General features: G+C 36.0%; 1 protein-coding gene and 1 long non-coding RNA gene across 2 annotated transcripts in view; one reads left to right on the top strand and one right to left on the bottom strand.

Annotated features, from left to right (window-relative positions):
• The window catches only part of LOC145738371 (uncharacterized), a 23,769-nt gene extending 13,659 nt beyond the window's left edge, over positions 1-10,110 (top strand). Inside the window, exons 3-4 of the mRNA XM_081993192.1 lie at positions 9,401-9,746; positions 9,974-10,110. Coding sequence (XP_081849318.1) covers positions 9,401-9,746; positions 9,974-10,110 — 483 coding nt within the window. The remainder of the gene's footprint in view (positions 1-9,400; positions 9,747-9,973) is intronic.
• Positions 1-19,196, bottom strand: part of LOC145738266 (uncharacterized) — a 266,136-nt gene that overhangs the window by 150,572 nt on the left and 96,368 nt on the right. The gene's annotated exons all lie outside the window — the stretch shown is intronic.

The raw sequence follows: 19,196 nt of genomic DNA, 5'->3' as shown, positions 1-19,196 counted from the left end.
TCTTCGAAAACTTGCAATATGCTTATCAAGCGCTGCTTGCCCATATTATTTCATGTGAAAACAGTTAACGTCCTTATTGAAACTTTGTAATCTTTCTCTTACGTGCCCCGTTTGACTTTTATAAAGTCTTCAAGTTACATTTTGCAACCGTTATTTATTAATTTAGCAACTCATATAATTTTTGAAATTGTAAACCCATGGAATTTAACGCCCATATTTTGACTACGGTACTTAATTACCGCATATGCTCGTAGTGTATTTTTTGCCCCAATATACTTTTTCTTTCATTTGCCCCTTATTATTTTTATATAATTATTTTGTTTCTTTACATACCATTATGTAATTATTATCTTCGCGCGCGCTTTTTATTAATTGTTCTCGTATGCTGGATTGTGCAAGTTAGAAATGAAATAACGATGATATTATTCATCAGCAGTTTTTTGTGAACGTTCGTACCGCGATGACTTAAATAACAAAGTGATTGTCATCCGCTTGCAGCATAGGAGAAGAATTAATTGTAGATACATGTATCATTTTTTCCTTTTTCCCTTACTAAGGAAAATCACTTGCGTACTTTAGTACACTCTATTTGGGCTAATACTGTTTCGCCTTGGGACAGTGAGCGTAATTCTTTATTTTCTTTTAATTCGAGCGTAAAAATTTTTGATTCTGTAGAGCTTTTATTTTCGCCCATCTTAGTCATTTCAATTCTTTCTTTTTCTTTTATAGGCGATTTCGGATTTCCACGGCGTCTGCTTTTCCTGCAGTTTTACTACGTATTTTATGAGTTTGTGCTATAATAATTACGAAAAGAATGAGGCACGCACAAGTAGTATAAAAGAATACATCATGTACATATTTAGAGGATGCTTCCCCTTTTTTGTCTGCTTTTGCGGCAGTTACTAAATTTGACGCTACTATTACTACCTTATTTTACCTTGGTGGCTGATCGTTTAGCCTCGTGTTACTCGTACCCCTCGACGTACCCTCGTCCGAGCCGAACTTAGTCTGACAGTTTATTTAAGATAAAAATAATTTAGTTATACTAAAAAGTTGATCAAATCTATTCATTCATTGAAATGTGAGAGTAATGTGCTTTGAGGAAACGTAAATATACAAGAAATAATCGATTTAAAGTGAATAATAAATACAACCAATAAGAAAACTTCCAAAGTAACGCATTACCGATTGCTGTCAGTATTAGGAATCTTCGATACATGAAAGTTTAGACAAATGTAGTTGTTTTATACACCTTTTTCACAATCGCGTAATAATTTTCATCTGATTAAAAGAGACCAGAAACGAGCTTTTTGTAAGCATGTTTTATATTAGTCTTTCTTTTTCTTGTTTTCAACTTTAACATTGGGTTTGTTCTTATAAAATTCTTTTACGGCCCTTATTTACACATACAGCAAACAGAATTGCTATGTGCCATTTAAAATAAATGTACTCCTACCAATACAGACATTTCTGTATTATTTAAACACGCTGCGACATCATCAAAATAATTATACATCATCCCGTTGCACGGGGTAAATTCATCCCAATCTAGGGGTACTTTCATCCTATTTTAGGGGTAATGTGCACCTAACACTCATAAGTACACAACGTAATAGCTGAAGTCGCTATAAGAACACAAATCATTGTTGTGCATGTTTACATCACCGCAACATAATAAGAAACCTTTATTTTTCGTTTTAACAGGTCGCTTGTAAGAACAAACCCTATGTGTCACTTTTATTATACAAAACTAAGCTACGTCATCAGGTGTTTATACGAGTTCGATTATTTCTTTTGTTCATACTCGCTAGTTTTCTTAACAAACAACAAAAAAAATTGAACGCATTTTTGGTTTTAATTTTTACTTTTAACTAGAACTTTTAAAGTTCGATTCTTCTTATTTCAAAGATCTTATTTGAGTCACTAGCCCTTTTGACAAAAAAAAACATTTTTTTGGACAATCGTTGTTATTAAGGTCGTCTAACCTGTCAGCTTGTTCGATGCTATTTCCTAACTCTGTATATTCTTTCATAGTTCAAACTTTCTTCTTTAAAGTTGTACATCCTAATTATGATTTACCCGGCATGTAGGTAATGAAGACCTACATTTAGAAATACCCGGCGCCTCCACCAAGTTGTCACGATCTAATTTTTGGTCGTAACGCGGGGACGTGTAGGCTGGGGTCGTAGTAAAGTTAAACTCAAAGATTGGATAACAAAAACAACAACGTTTATTCATAGAGAGAAACTAGTAAAGTTGGAGACTGATTTTATACATATTGTCAGACACAAGTTGGCTTATTTATAAATTACAAGTTCGTACTTACATGATAATTAGTTCACAAACCATTTTGGACGAGGGTAAGTGTCAGGGTAGAGTTCCCTTAACTTTCGCGACCGAACCGTTTAGTTTCGCGGATAATTTCTAACTAACCCTTCTTTCCAAATTTCTCGGCTATTTATTGTAAGGTATTGCGATCCCTTAGTCAGTTCAATTTCTTAATTGCTTGTCTAAGCACTTGGATCATTGTCCGAACAATTGATGACTTATTGCTGACTGGCGATTGCAACACCTTAGCTAGCTTCCGTTCTAAAAGGTTCGATTGCTTATTTTGCAATTCAAGTGGTCGACGACTTGTTTCGGTCAGTGGCCGATTATTTGCTGACCAAGTAATTAACGTATTCGTAGTAGTTAGTATTAACGAAAATCTACTTGTGACAATATTTTGCATTTCCAATAACTTTTCCGCAAATGAAATCCACGCGTCTATATTCTCACACCTAACGTGATACAACTTGTTACATACCGTACATTGAGCCACAGACATGATATCATCCCCCAACATCTCCTTGCAGCTAAACACTTACTGTCGTCTATTTCTTCACTCTTGTTGCCCACCATATTATTTCCAGCAATCCAAACTCGTTTAGTAAAATCTGTTTATTGAATATTGGTACGGCAAGCCGTTATCCGCTACAAAAGTAAACACGGTGTTTTACTTATTGTTCACCTTTAACAGTCACACAACAAAAATGTCCAATTTAACCCTCAAGGCAATTATTATAGTTCACAAACCAATCACCAATCAACTTCACATATTCAACAAAGCCGTCTCAAAAAAAATCACTACTTTTTGACTACTTTTTCCGGTAAAATCCGCAGGAATATCGGAGTCCGTTCACAACGTGCCGACACGCATGCAAACCGATTCACAAATATACTTTTCTATATTGTTGAATAAAATACTAGCAGGAATAGAGGGAGTAATAAGCCACATTGATGACATTTTAATTCATGCTCCAACTAAAGAGGAACATGATAGAATATTGTTTGAAGTCTTAAAAAGAATAGAGCAATAGGGTATAACCCTTAATAAGTCAAAATGTTGTTTTGGTGTCAAAAGACTAAATATTTAGGACACCTGATATCTGAAAATGGAATTTCTATTGACCCTGAGAGAATAAATACAATAAAAAGATTTCCTGAACCTAAAAACAGAACTGAAGTTATACAGTTTTTGGGGATGGTTAATTTTAGTGCTAGGTTTTTGCCACGAAGATCAGAAATTCTTGAACCAACATCACTTTTAAAGAAAAACTCTACATTTGTTTGGCATGTAGCACAAAGCAGCTCATTTAAGCAAATAATTGAACATTTACAGACTAGGCCATGCTTGTCATTTTTTGATCGTTCAAAACAAATTTCTATTTCAGCAGATTCTTCATCTTTTGGCTTAGGAGCTTGTTTAATTCAAAGTACATCAGAAATAATAAAGAAATAGTGGCATATGCTTCTCGTCTTCTTTCTGAAACAGAAAAACTTTATGCTCAAATTGAAAAAGAAGCTTTAGTTTTGACATGGGCTTTTGATCATTTCAGTGAATACATTACAGCTTTAACTGTCTTTTTAGAAACGGATCATAAAACTTAGGTACAGATTTTACAAACTAAGTCCTTAGATGAATTATCTCCAAGATTACAGAGGTTTAGAATGAGGTTAATGCGTTAATGATTATAAAGTATATTATACCCCAGGTAAGGATTTGGTAATTGCTGATGCACTTTCGAGGAATTTTCCTAAAGGATCAGTCATACCACAAGATAATGAGCTCTCAGAGGAGACAGAAGCACATGTCCAGTTGGTTGTGCAGTCACTACCAGTAAAAGGTTATTTTTTAGATCAAATTAAAGCTGAACAGGGCACCGATAATATTTATAATTTATTAAAAGAATATCGCCAGCAAGGGTGGCCTCTTAAAAGTAAACTGCCTGATGAATTACTACCCTACTACCAGTATCGGTTTCAATATCTTATTTAAAAGATTTTCTGCTAAAGGGCACTAGGTTAATCATTCCATGTACTTTGCAAAGTAAATGTTTGGAACTTATTCATCAGGGTCATTTAGGAATAGTTAAATGCAGGGCAAAAGCTAAAACTGTGTGGTGGTTAGGTGTTTCTGTACAAATTGAAAATATGATTCGAAACTGCCCTGTTTGTATCGAAAATAAGTCAAATAATGTAGAACCATTTGTAAAAGAAAATTTCCTGAAAGAGCTTGGCAAAAAATAGGTTTAGATTTTTTAAACTTGAAAAATGGTTCCTTATTGTGACTGATAATTTTCTTAGATTTTTTGAGATATTTTCTCTTACAAGTTTGACAGAAGGTGTAATCATAGAAAAATTGAAACAACTTTTCTCAAGATATGGAATACCTGAAACGGTAAAGTCTGATAATGGGCCTCAATTTCAAACAGATTTTAAAAGGTTTCCGGCAACATATGATTTTCAGCACACTACTAGTAGTCCCGACTTTCCTCAATCGAATGGCTGTGTTGAGGCTGCAGTTAAAATAGTAAAAAATTTATTAAAAAAAAAAAAAATATATAATAAAAAGGATATGGACGGCTTTACTGAGCTATAGGTCAACATCCTTAGAAAATGGATATAGTCCTGCTGAACTACTGACGGGCAGGAAACTAAGAACCCTGTTACCTATTTGGCCAGACCAGTTAAATTCTCAAGTAGATTTTGACACTGTTATTAGGAGAGAGAATATGAATAGGGAGAAGTCAGCAAACGGAATACCGCAGAAATCGATGGCACCTTATTCCAGCACCTTGCCATACAGGATTCCAATTCACACATTAGGGAAAGGGTAACTTTAAGTGAAAATGCTGAAGTTAGGGGCCATGCGGACTCGGTTAATGATAAAACAATTTCAAATACTGGAAGGAATTTAGGCTCGAATTTAGGTTTAGAACATCACGTTAAAAGTGCTCCGTCTATAACGGAAGTAGTGGAAAATAAAAATAATATCTCTTTCGCCAAAAAAATATGAAAATAAACTCATGCAGTTAAGAGATAACAAGTTTTCATGCAATATTATCGGTAATTTTTATGCACTCGTGCAATTACCCCCGAAAATTCGGACTGTTACCAGTGTTTAATTGAATAAAAAAAGTTTCAATTGAATGATCAGTTTTGCACTACCTATAGTCTAAAAAATTGAACGTCAGTTAATACTAGTACAAAAATCCAGTTTTTTGACTATTTTTAGTGCTAAAATTAACTCGTAAACCTCACAGAAGACCAGATTTTAATCCTTTTGAACCATTTTAAAGTAAAAAATACAATAACCCAAGTAGACATTTTTGCCAATTTTGAATCATATCCGTGAGCGTAGAAAATAAGACTATCCCCCTATATCGACGCGTCTAAACAATTTTGAAGAATGTCATTCACATCACCTAACGAGTACTCATTTCATAATTACTTGTTTAAAATTTTTGACGGTTGTAGCAAAAAAAACGATTTAGTTTAGTTTTAGTACTTGGATGGGTGACCGCCTGGGAACACCACGTGTAGTTGCTTTTTTTTACACTTGTGGACGAAAATGATATGAAACTTTTTTCTTTGAAGTCGGTTTATCATCTTTTTAGGAACTAGCTACAGCTCTGAGATAATTTAGCCATTCATTTCAACCATGCAACCATGAAAATGACATTTGCATTTCTCCTACACTTTTGGTGGTTTTTATTACTCGGTTATTGATAACTTTTTAGGCAACTGCCATTCCACGCTGGATATACCGGTTCTCGTCCCAGTTACTGCCCAGCATTCGTGCGGCGCAGATCGAATTTTTGAGATAACGCTCTTTTTGATATCAAATACGATTTTGTTTATTTACAAAATTCCGTGTGTTTTTTAATAAAAGTGGTGTTCAACATCATAGTGAATTTATCAGCCCTGTACAGGCTGTTATAGACAATACATTTTAAATCGCCAATAGTTTTGTTTTGGTGTACATGTCATTAGAGGATGACGCGGATTCAGTCTCATCGTTAACATCGCTTATATCAGTTGACGGCGGAATGTCACCCGAAGACACCAAATGCCAAAGAAGAATCTTGATCGACAGACTAAAGTCGAATACAAAATGTAGACGATGTAGTGAAATTCTGTACAGTTTAGAACGAAAACACAAAGTAAAACATCAATCTATATCCAACCACCTACGCATCGTACACTGTAGGAAGCCCAAACCAAATTCAAGTCAAACTACGAGATACGCTCTCGTAAACACTAAAGAACAACAACCTACACCGACTTTGATCGACGACCAGGTTATTACAGATCAACCTTCCGTAATGGTTGAACCACCAAAAATCGACGGCGATGGAATCACGTTGTCAATCGATCAAAGCGACCAATTTATCACTCCCCAAAACCGTGAAGTGGTCGAACGCTTTCGATGAAAGCCCAGCAGCAACGCAAACCAGTAATTTCTTTGAGCCTCTTCAGACAGATGATGTTCCGATTCAAACCCAAATGGATATAGAAAATAGCGCTTCTCCCACTGAAAAAGAAATAAGAAATAAAGCCCAGCAAACACCATCCAAAAAAAATGAAAAGCCTCCCCCAATTATTCTGCCAGGCCATTTGAAAAGCCATGCTGAATTAATTAGTAACATCAAAGCTTTAGTGAAGAGGAAGTTCTCACTAAAATATGCAAAGAAATCTGTCATTATTTACTGCGACTGTCCAATTGATTGGTCAAACTTAAAACGAAATTTATTAAATGAAAAAAGAGATTTCACACATACGCCTCTACTAACGAACGCACACATGCTTTTGTGTTACGTGGATTATTAGGAAACATTTCACCCGAAGATGTGAAGGAATATCGAATGAACCTAGAATATCGAATGAACATACGCAATAATAAAAACCACCACCTCCGCAACCCTCAAGAAATATATTGATGCTCCCCAGCCAACCCAGCCAGCGTGGAGCACCCAACAGCAAGCCACTCAATCCCAGCCACTCGCTGATATAAACAACAGAGCGCACTACGATTCGCACTTTCCAGATAAACTAAACAAACGACAAAATTCATCTGGAGAGTCGGATGCGCATCAAAGTAAGTTTTTAACCCTTAAAAGCAAATTTGAGGAATTAGAATCGCTTATCAATATTGATAACTTAATTAATGCTCTTACTCATTACACAACCGTACTGAGAAATTGTAAATCTCCTGAAGAAAAATTTGTAGCATCTCAAAAATTTTTCAGCTCTGAGTTAAAAAACTTTAATATTTAAATTCACTTATTTTACAGCTACTTTAAAAATCAATAACGACGTACCTACGTTTCACTACTTTGTCTTTACTCAACTACTAATTTTCCTCAAACTCTGTAGATGACTTATCTGAAAAATTTTATAGATCAAAAATATCCGCATCTCATCTGACAAAAATTTAACCCGAGTAAGATTCGACCCCGCAAAACCTATCAAACACGGCCCACCTTATAAAAGGCTTCCGTAGCGATTCCCAAAAAAAAAGGGTACGATAAACGTCCTAGATATGGACATAAATATTTACAGCGCTCGAATGCGGTGGCAGGTTGCAAAGTTTGAAATTGGAATTCTTCAATTTCTAAATTTGTTATCTTGTTATCGCAATGACAACTAGTTTACTCACTATTAACAATATAAATTTATACTTATTATTTCACACGTATCTAAACATACACAATTTTTGAGCTGGTTTTTGAATTTTATTTTTCCAGCAATGCTTACAATCAAAATTAATATACATACGCAATTTTACTAACTCTTATCTCTCGCGCTAGCGATATCTTATTCCTCAAATGTCTGCATAAGGGTTGAAACCCAGGTGGCAGACCCACTGATGCGTCTGTATTCGCACTCCCTGGATGTATTTCTTGGTCAAAAATCGACCACCGTGATTTATCACGATGTTGAAGTTGCTTCTTAGTGCGCTCGGCGTAACAGTTGTAACAACATTCATTTTATGTATTTACATCCATAGTGTAATACCATAATTTGTTGTAATTTTGAAATATATGTATTTGTTGTTGTTGTTGTTGTTGGTTCCCGTCCGATCACCGCAGTCAACCAGCGTAGGGCGTGGTTAGTACTTGGATGGGTGACCGCCTGGGAACACCACGTGTAGTTGCCTTTTTTACACTTGTGGACGATAATGATATGAAATGTATGCTTTTTTTTTTGAAGTCGGTTATATCATCTCTTTAGAAACTAACTACAGCTCTGAGATAATTTAGCCATTCATTTCAACCATGCAACCATGAAAATGACATTTGCATTTCTCCTACACTTTTGGTGGTTTTTGTTGAGATAATATTTGAATATTTATGTTCCAATAGACAACCCACAAAACACGCAGTCAGCTGTGCATTTATGTTTAGTGGGTTGGTAGTCTTGATATATAGTAACTTTTGTTTTTTGTTGGTTGGTTACTAGATTAGTACCGGTAATGGAGGTTATGTATGTCGATGTTGAACTGATTCGCTGTTTTTTCACGGTTGCATTATTTTTCAATAAACTTCTATTAATTTTCCGGTCATCGGCGTTTTAATTAACAGGTTATGGGCCCAGGTACGTCGTGTCGGTTTTAGGGCAGCCTGTTGATCGGAAAGTTCAGGTAAAAACGAAAGTAAAAAGTCGTCACATTGGTGTTCACGTTCAAGTCGTGTTTTTTTCGCGTGGTGTAATTGTAATTACGTTCAAGTCGTATCATTAAACTAATGACTAAAGTGATGGCTTCACTAGCAGTCAAGTTTGACTCCAGTATCCCGAAGTTTGATGGCTCAAACTTTCAGCTATGGAAGTTCAGTATCACCATTTTGTTGAAAGCAGAAAATCTTCTGTCCATAGTCAATGGCACAGAAAAGATGCCCGCCGATCGCTTTGATCTGAAGAGTGGAAAGTTTGGGATTTGAAGAATTCCAAAGCACAAGTGCTGTTGTTATCGACAATAACACAGCAGCAGATGCAATTTTTAATAAATTGTGAGGATGCCGCTCAAATGTGGGGACGATTAATTTCAATTCATGAACAAAAGACTGAAATCTCAAAGGAACTACTTTGGCAACGGTTCTACGAATATAGGATGCCAGAAAACGCGTCAGTTGCTGAACATATTTCCTCAATAGAACTTTTAGTGAGACAGTTAAAAGATGTGAAAGAACATATAAGTGTTAGTGCCATTTGCTCCAAGGTCATTAACAGTTTACCATCCAAGTTCAATGCTTTTCGCACTGCATGGGACTCTGTGTCTAGTGATCAACAAACTTTTGAAAATCTGACAGCCAGACTCCTGAAAGAAGAAACCAGAATGACAAATGATGACTCTGAAATGTCCAGGCTTGCATTAGAGGTGAGGGCACTGCAAAGCCAATTGGAAAATACCAACCTCAAGAAAGGTAAAACCAATATTCAAGACTTAAAGAAAACCACTACTTGTAATTATTGTAAAAAGAAGGGTCATTGGGTGCGTAAATGTAGTAAAAGAATGTTGATGCTAAGAAAAACCAAAATAATCATGACAGAAATTATTCTCCACCTTCAAGTTCAGCATATATCTGCGACATTTCATCTTTGTACAGTGCAAGTCATGATTTGGAAAAGGATGAGTGGATTTGTGACTCAGGGGCTAGCATGCATATGTCTGGTCATAAAGAATGGTTTAAAAACTTGAAACCTATTGAGAATCCCATGTTTGTCAGAATTGCAAATGACAAATTGATAGAAGCGACTGGACCAGTTTCCACAACTTCAATGGCATGATAGAATCATAAATAATGTACTGTACTTACCAAATATTAGTAGAAGCTTGTTTTCAGTGGGAGTAATGACTGATAAAGGGTTTACTCACCATTCCTATAAAGACAGATGTGAATTTCGTGACAGTGATGGAAACATTTCTTTGCGCTGTAGTAAGGAAAATAATTTGTGGATTATGAAATTTAAAGTGGTACCTTCACTTGAATGCAACTTAAGTCTTGCCAGTAAAAATTCACTAAGATTATGGCATGATCGTTTAGGTCATGTTAACTTCAAGGCCATTTGGAATACTACTAAACTAGTCAAAGATTTGAACATTAATGACAAGGAGGACTTTTTCTGTGAAGTTTGTCAACTTGGTAAGCAGTCAAGGAAGTCACATAAGAAACTCGAATCCAGAAGAAGTGAAAACCAGGAGAAATGATTCACTCCGATGTTTGTGGACCAATGAACATCTCATCGCCCAGTGGATCAAGATACTTTGTATTATTCAAAGATGACTGCAGTGGATATCGAACTGTCTATTTTCTGAAAGCTAAATCAGAAGTTTATACAAAGTTTGTGCAATACCAAGCTTATGTTGAAAGACAGACTGGCAACAAAATAAAAATTTTAAGAAGTGATCAAGGTAAAGGTGGATACCTCAACAAAGAATTCCAAGACTATTTGAAGAAAGAGGGCATATCACATGAATGGTCAGCACCCTATACTCCACAACAAAATGGCAGATCTGAGAGGAGTTGAGAACTATTGTGGAAAGTGCTAGATCAATGTTGATAAATAAACATGTCCCTCAGGAGCTGTGGTCAGAAGCAGTGAACACAGCTGCTTATCTGCTTAACAGAACAGCTTCTGGTCAAGTTCAAAAGATGACGCCTTATGAAAAGTGGTTTGGAAGAAAACCTGAACTGAAACACATCAGAATTTTTGGAAGTCCTGCATACATGGTATACCACCTCAATTTCGCAAAAAGTGGGATCCAAAATCCAGAAAATTCTTGTTTGTTGGATTTGAAGGATATTCTTCAAATTACAGACTCTGGGATGCAGCTAAAAGAAGAATAGAGGTTAGCTGCAATGTAACATTTAATGAAAATGAAGCAATGGATTTTGAAGAAGAAGTTTTTACTCTGAAATTTGGAAACTTTGAACGTACTACTACTAATGAACAGACTGAAGTTGAGGAAATAATAGAAGAAGAAACAGACAACATCGAAACACCCAGTGAAACTGTAACTGAGTCTTTAAATAGTGATGATGACTCATATCTTGATGCTGAAGACTCTTATGATTTTGGAAATAACGAGCTATTGAATGAGAATAATTTTGAAGAGCGACAACTGCGTGACAGAACCAAGATTTCAATCCCATCTAAGTTTTCTGATTTTTATATGGATTTTCCTGAAGCTAACTATAGCTCTATTTATGAACCTGGCTCTTATGAAGTTGTGCGGACTCCAGAAAGTGGCATATAGCAATGGAAGAAGAAATAGACTCTTTAAAAGAAACAATACTTGGGACTTAGTGAAACTGCCTCCAAATTCAAAAGCGGTTGACACTAAGTGGGTTTTTCGCGTAAAAACTGACGAAGACGGTAGTGTGCAACGTTTTAAAGCCAGACTTGTAGCTCGTGGTTTTACACAAGAAAAAGGAGTGGACTTTGAAGAAACATTTGCACCTGTAGTTCGTTATGACTCAATTCGTGTTTTGCTTGCATTAGCAGCTGAAAAGGACTTACAAGTTTCCAATTTTGATGTGCAAACGGCGTTTCTCTATGGTGACCTGAAGGAGTGTGTTTACATGAGGCAACCTACTGGATTTGTGAGTAAGAAACATCCAAATTTAGTATGCAAATTAAATCGAAGTCTGTATGGACTAAAGCACTCTCCAAGATGTTGGAAACCAAAAATTTGTGTCTTTTCTTGAAAAATACAAATTTAAACACTAAAGTCTGACCAATGTGTTTTTGTTGGCAGTTTTGCTAATTCTGTAATCTATTTGGCAATTTACGTTGAGGATGGCTTGTTATTATCTCAGTCAAAAATAGCCATTAAAGAACTTATTGATACTTTGCATTTCAAAGTGTTTAAAATTACAGTTAATTTAGACAATAATAAATTGCATTTTGTGGGACTGAAGATTGAACAGAATTTAGCAGCTGGTAAAGTTTTAGTTCACCAGCAATCATACATCACAAAACTGTTAACTAAATGTAATATGACCGACGCAAAACCTGTAACAGTTCCAGCAGATGTAAGTGAGCCACTGTCTTCACCAAAGGACAACTCAAGTTGTAATAAAGATCAACCTTATCGTGAAGTAGTTGGATCTTTAATTTTCTTAGCATCAAGTCGCCCAGATATCTCTTACGCTGTGAATCAAGTAAGCAGATTCTTCAATAACTGGACTGATCAACACTGGAAAGCAGTAAAAAGAATCTTGCGTTACTTAAAACACACACACTACAAACTTGTTTATGCAAAATCAACGAAAATAGATGTGATTGGCTACACTGATGCAGATTATGCTGGCTGTATAGATACACGGAAGTCAACCAGTGGTTATGTATTCATCATTGCTGACGGACCTGTAACCTGGAAGAGCCAAAAACAAAATGTGGTAGCTCAGTCAACAACAGAGGCTGAATATATAGCTTTAGCTCTAGGAACGCGGGAGGCTTTGTGGTTAAAGTCATTTCTCAAAGAATTGGACATCGAAATACCCTCAATAAGGATAAATGTGGATAATCAATCAGCGATAAAGTTGGCTCATGCTCACCAATTTCACAGCAGAACCAAACACATCGACGTGAAAGTGCATTTTGTGCGGGATGAGTGTGAAAAGGGCAATATAATCGTAAGTTATGTGAACAGCAGTGAACAGTTAGCAGACTTATTTACTAAAGCGCTTACAAAAACTGTATTGTCTAATTTAATTGAAAAGCTTAACTTGTCATAATTTTTAAATGCTTTGTTATTGGACAGCTACACATAACTTGTTCGTGTGTTACTTGTTAATAGTAGTTCTTAAATATAAATGTGATGTCTGTAAATATTCAAATAAGTGGGAGTGTTGAGATAATATTTGAATATTTATGTTCCAATAGACCACCCACAAAACACGCAGTCAGCTGTGCATTTATGTTTAGTGGGTTGGTAGTCTTGATATATAGAACTTTTGTTTTTTGTTGGTTGGTTACTAGATTAGTACCGGTAATGGAGGTTATGTATGTCGATGTTGAACTGATTTAGCTGTTTTTTTCCGGTTGCATTATTTTTCAATAAACTTCTATTAATTTTCCGGTATCGGCGTTTAACGGCGTATTTAACAGTTTTTATTACTCGGTTATGATAACTTTATAGGCAACTGTGGCCGAAAATTATATGAAATTTATGCTTTTTTCTTTGAAGTCGGTTATATCATCTTTTTAGGAACTAGCTACAGCTCTGAGATAATTTAGCCATTCATTACAACCATGAAAATGACATTTGCATTTCTCCTACACTTTTGGTGGTTTTTATTACTCGGTTATTGATAACTTTATAGGCAACTGTGGACGAAAATTATATGAAATTTATGCTTTTTTCTTTAAGTCCGTTATATCATCTTTTAGGAACAGCTACAGCTCTGAGATAATTTAGCCATTCATTTCAACCATGAAAATGACATTTGCATTTCTCCTACACTTTTGGTGGTTTTTATTACTCGGTTATTGATAATTTATAGGCAACTGCCATACCAAGCTGGGATATACCGGTTTCCCGTCCCGATCAAACCCAGTCAAGTAGCGTAGCGGAGTGGTTATGTACTTGGATGGGTGACCGCCTGGGAACACCACGTGTAGTTGCCTTTTTTTTGCACTTGTGGACGTGTGGTGTTTAGCTTAGTAAAAAACTTTTTATCCTCGCAACAATTCAATTTGGTCATCAATCAACGGGAGTGGAAAATTGTCTCGACGGTCATCTTATTTAAATCGCTGAAATCAACAGACATTCTAGTCGTTCCAAGGACTATATTCTTAACAGAACTATAAGAGAACTGTACTGTGAATTGCTCTTTCGGATAATTTTCCTCTAACATAAATCTTGTATTATTTCAACTACCTCCTGTCTCTCTTTGTGTGGAAATGATTGTGATTTGAAAATCTGATTCAAATTTAGACCTGTCCATTGGATTAGCCCTTCGTAGACATTCAAATCTGGCAAATTATCAATTAGTATCAATCATATCTATCATCATAATTTGTTTATCAAATTGTCATCTCTAAATCTAATCACATTCTAAATTATTATCATTAACTTGCTGAATACAAACATTGCTTCCCTCAACAGCAAACTTGACATTGTCGTGACATAATACATCTCTGCCTATTAGACAAGAATGATTCATAGCATAATCAGGAATTACATAAAGCTGTACACATAAATTCAAAGTTTGAATATGAACCTTACATTGAAATGAGCCTAAAAGTTCAATATTTGTCTGATTCGTGCAAACAAATCTTTCATTGTCACTTATTGGTTCCAAATATTGTCACGAATGGAAAATCCATTTATTTAAAAGATGGACTTATTATTCAAAAAGTATAAATTCATTAAATTAAATCAGATATTCGGAGATGGCAAAATAATAAAATGCGTGAGGCAAAGTTACAGTCAGGATGCCCATAGTCATCATCTCTATTTTTAGCGATGACAAATCCCCGCTACTGTTGCGATGCAGGCGACGAGGAATAACAAACTACGTCAGCCAGTCAATCGGGTATAAATTAAGCTCGACATGCGTTATGAACGAGAGACGATCAGAGACAGTCGAAGACTCTGCCTCAGACGGTAGAGCCAGCCAGAAGACTCGGCTCGCACCACAAAATGTAGTCGTCCGGAATTCTGCAACCCGCACCGGTTCGTAAATTAATTAAATAGTAAACCATTTCTAAATTATAATAAATCGCGAGTGCCAAACCCTCCAAAAGCTACCCTCATCATTGTTTAACAAATGTAAGTATGGATTTATTATTGTAATATTTTGTGCATGTAAAGGTATTGTTTAGAGTGTTTCCTTCGGGAATTATGTTTGAAGGTTTTATTCCGATTCACTAAGTTCATAAACCAACCATTTTGTCAATTAGTTTTAACTGTTATTTAGTTATTAAATTATATTTTTCTAGCAAGTGGTTTGATTCTACCTCTGAAACAAGATCTCGGTAAAGGCGTTTATTAAAGTAATAAACGCATGTCTCGTTTAACTTGCTGGGTCAAAAGGGCAGCATCTCCTAACCTCACTGGATTACTGATCTGGCCAATGGAGTACTCACAATTCCTATCTTGGCTAGGTTGACCAAAAGAAATCGGTCTGGGTTGACTTCTTGGTCCTAGTATTGGTAGTCCTGGTCTGACATTATCATTCCTATGCCTTTAACGAGTTGCAAGAAAGATTACTGAACATCCATGATCTTGTCAGGGAAAGTTTGAATCTAGCTAGCGACAAGATGAAAGCTCGTTATGATCTTATGGCCAATTCGGGAGGGTTCCAGAAGGACGATAAAGTTTGGTTGTTTAACCCTCAGAGGAAGAAAGGCAAATCACCGAAATTAACACCGGTTTGGGAGGGGACCTTACAATGTGGTAAACAAGTTGGTAATTACTAAGTACAACTGCACTTCTGTTTTTATTCATTTCTGAATAAAGTTACTTTATTATTTATACTCCTGATACGGGGTTTCTACTTTTCTAGAAGCTTGTTGCTTTCATAGTGTAGTCGAAGTTTAACAAAATGTTTCAGAACTAATTTAACTAACAACACAGCATGCTCATTTAACACATCATCATCATATAAATGATCTTGAAAATAATCATATACAGTGGTTCATAGTATTTACTATTAATATTTCTAACAGATTTCTATTTTGGTTAAAAATATTTTGAGTTTTAATATAGAATCTAAAAAATTTTTCTGCGCCTTTACATATTTCAATAACTAGCTTGGATGCCCTCACTAACCTACCAAAGGTCTTTCTTTGCTGCAAAGAGCTCATCACCGAATCGCTTTCTAGCAAAGATAAACATTTTGCGCAATTTAAACAATTCCTTAATTTTCGTACTATAAATGCTGTAATATACCCAACAATATCCTCTGCATACAACGTCAAGTTCCAAGAGTCCGAAGATAAAAATGAATATTCTTTTATATCATGACTAATTTATTTTCCATTTCAAGAAATTTATCATTTTTTTCAAGATCATCCCTCTCATCCGACCTTGTAATACTAGTACAGTTCAAAATATTTATGGTACCAAAGTCGGCAATGTTTCCCGCTTTGGAACCTACAATTTGAACTTGTACCAAAAGGTGCTTGTAGGCAGCCTGAAATTGACGGGCTGTTGGGTTGTTGTTAAATCCCCTTTGCTCCTGATTGCCCCAAAGAACAACTCTAAGTGAACTTGGGACAATCTATATGTGGCAATATACTTTAATAATTTTGTTTCTTCAACATATTATTTATATAAAGCCTTAATCGACTCTATTGCGATTCAAAACCCTATAAACCCAGTTTTTCTTCTGCACTCTGTAACTGGGCGACCCTCTAATTTAAGGCCAAGAATATAATGCTTCATTTCTTCAAAATATGAAAAAATCTCATCTACATTGCCAGGAGACAAAGAACGCTTATATTTGTATTTGGCCCACTTACCTTTTGAATTAAAAATATCAAACAGATTGTTAAAATTTAATAAAAACTCGGCAGTTGCTGAAGATTTAGAAAATTCGGGTGACATAAATCCTTCTTCAAAAATATCAGGGCATCAGAAATACTTTTACTCATTGTTTGAGCAGCTAATCGGACTTTCATTACTTCGCGCGGCCATTGCAGATGCCTGTTTCGAACCCGTGTAGCTGCATGCAGCCCTTCAATATTTGTATTTCTACTAAACTAGAAATAAATTCCCACTTAACAAAATCGTTTTGAGAATTCTCCAAAATTTTAATCGCACCAAAACACGTCCTTACTAACTTCAGCATATTGTCACGTTAAGGGGTAGCTCAGAAGGAAGAATACTCAGGTTTCCACAGGTAACCCACTTTTATTTGAACGTAATAATTTAATAGCTAGACAATAACCTTACCCACAGATTGCCAAGATGGCGGGGAGCATGATGTGGTCCGGGTTTGACGGGAGGAGCACGGGGGGCGACGCTTTATCGGGGATGAATGAACCCTAGACTTGTGTCCGAGGGCATTCACCGAGCCGGTAAAGTCGTTAAGTACCTAACAAAGGGAGGTAAGTAGGTACGGCAACTTATGCTGCTCGCCCACACTATTTCCTTTGCTAGGGCTGATCTAGGGTGTGGCACTTGGTCACCTACTGCTCCACGTTGCGTTGCACAATAGGCGTACCCAGACTAACCCAGAGATCAGTCAGTGACTTCCCTCTGTGGAAGACCCCAGAATTCGGTGATTTAGTCGAGTCGATCTTTTATATTCGTCAGCGACCTCATTATGCTAACCTTGCTGACTGTGCTGGTTACTGGGTGTGCACCGTAACTACTAACACGGGTGTGAAGTGCCTGTGTTTTCCTGTAACGGGATGTTTAAAACATGTGTGTAAGTTAATAGCGTCAAATAGTCGTGCATCAAGATGTTGGACAGCACTAATATTTGACACAGCTCCGTCAAATGTCAGTGAAGTCACTGTAACACCACTCTCTTGAACAAAGAGTAAACACTTTTGTATCAACTCAAGCTGTAAGACCGCTGGTTAAAAAATATCCCACCGGAATCTTTCACCTCTGGTTGAGGCAAACCAACATAAAAACTACAGCATCCTTTGCTTCAGGCAAATCCTCTGAGTCGTGATGTGCCCCCACATCAATAAAACCGGTAAAGCGGCTTCCGTCCCACTCTATTCTTTTCCTGATGGCCATTTCGTCCATTACTAAATTACACAGTAATGGTCCATCAGTCAAAGATAATCGCTGTTTTAAAGCGTCTAATGATTCTTTAGTGAACCCGGGACTTCCATCAATTGACGTGTACCACCTAGAGATCGTTCTAAGGTGTGGCAAAGAGTTTTTAAATGTCTTCCTAACAAGTTCATAGGCTCTGGGAGAAATGAAGGCCAAGCTTAGCGCAAAAGCTCTTAATTCTGGTTCAAAGTGGTGTGTAGTAGAACCCTTTATTATGCGTTCAAACATAATTGCGGCAGGACCTTCAAGTGATGCCTAAAAACAAAAATGTTTTAAGAAATGATTTGATTTGATTGAATTGATGATTGTTTAAAATGATTTAAGAAAATTTAATTTAACGTAAAAATACCTTGACAATAGATACAGAATGGTCGGTTAAAAAAGCCTTCTTCTTGATATAATCAAGCAGACTCTTCAAGTCTTTAACTTTGCTCTTCAAATATCTAACATTGCTTTGTAAAGTCTTTATGGTATGATTCTTTTTTCTTATTGAAGCTTCGTAGATAAATTTCTTTTTCTCTTTCTTGGTGTTGAAAAATCATCACTTGACAAATCTCCAACGTAGTTCTTTCTTTTCCTTAAAGTTAAGAAAAAACTTATTTGAAAATTTGTTCCTAAAAAGTTGAACAAAATAAAGTTTGTAATTGTAATGTAATATGATGATTTTTTTAGTACTAAATTTTGTAGTATTTAGTAAAGTACCTTTTTGTTGGACCCTTTAGCAACTTCAGTGATCCATGGAATTCTGAAGTATCAGGAGGGCTACCAGAACGTTTATGATTTAATTCTGCTAACAACTGTTCTGCAGTACTTGGTGCTGTGCTTGTAGAAGATGAGCATAATACTTCTGATACTTCAGGTTGAGGTTCTGTGAACACTATGTAATTGTGACTAAAAAAATGTAAAATAAATACACTGCTTTAAAAGTTTAAATAGTATATTACACACCGGGGTGGGAAGAGTTTCATTACTGTCGAGAGATTAGTTAGATAGCCGAGACGCGAAGCGTCGAGGTTTAGCTAGGATCTCGAGACAGGAATGAAACTTCCTACCGAGGTTTGTATACTATTTTATTTACAACCATCATATTTCTATCAAAATTTACAATTTATTGTTACATTATATT

This window comes from Ips typographus, linkage group LG15 (assembly GCF_016097725.1).
Source record: "Ips typographus isolate SLU linkage group LG15, UJ_Ityp_2.0, whole genome shotgun sequence".
NCBI lineage: Eukaryota > Metazoa > Arthropoda > Insecta > Coleoptera > Curculionidae > Ips > Ips typographus.
This window is presented reverse-complemented; position numbering and strand designations above follow the sequence as displayed.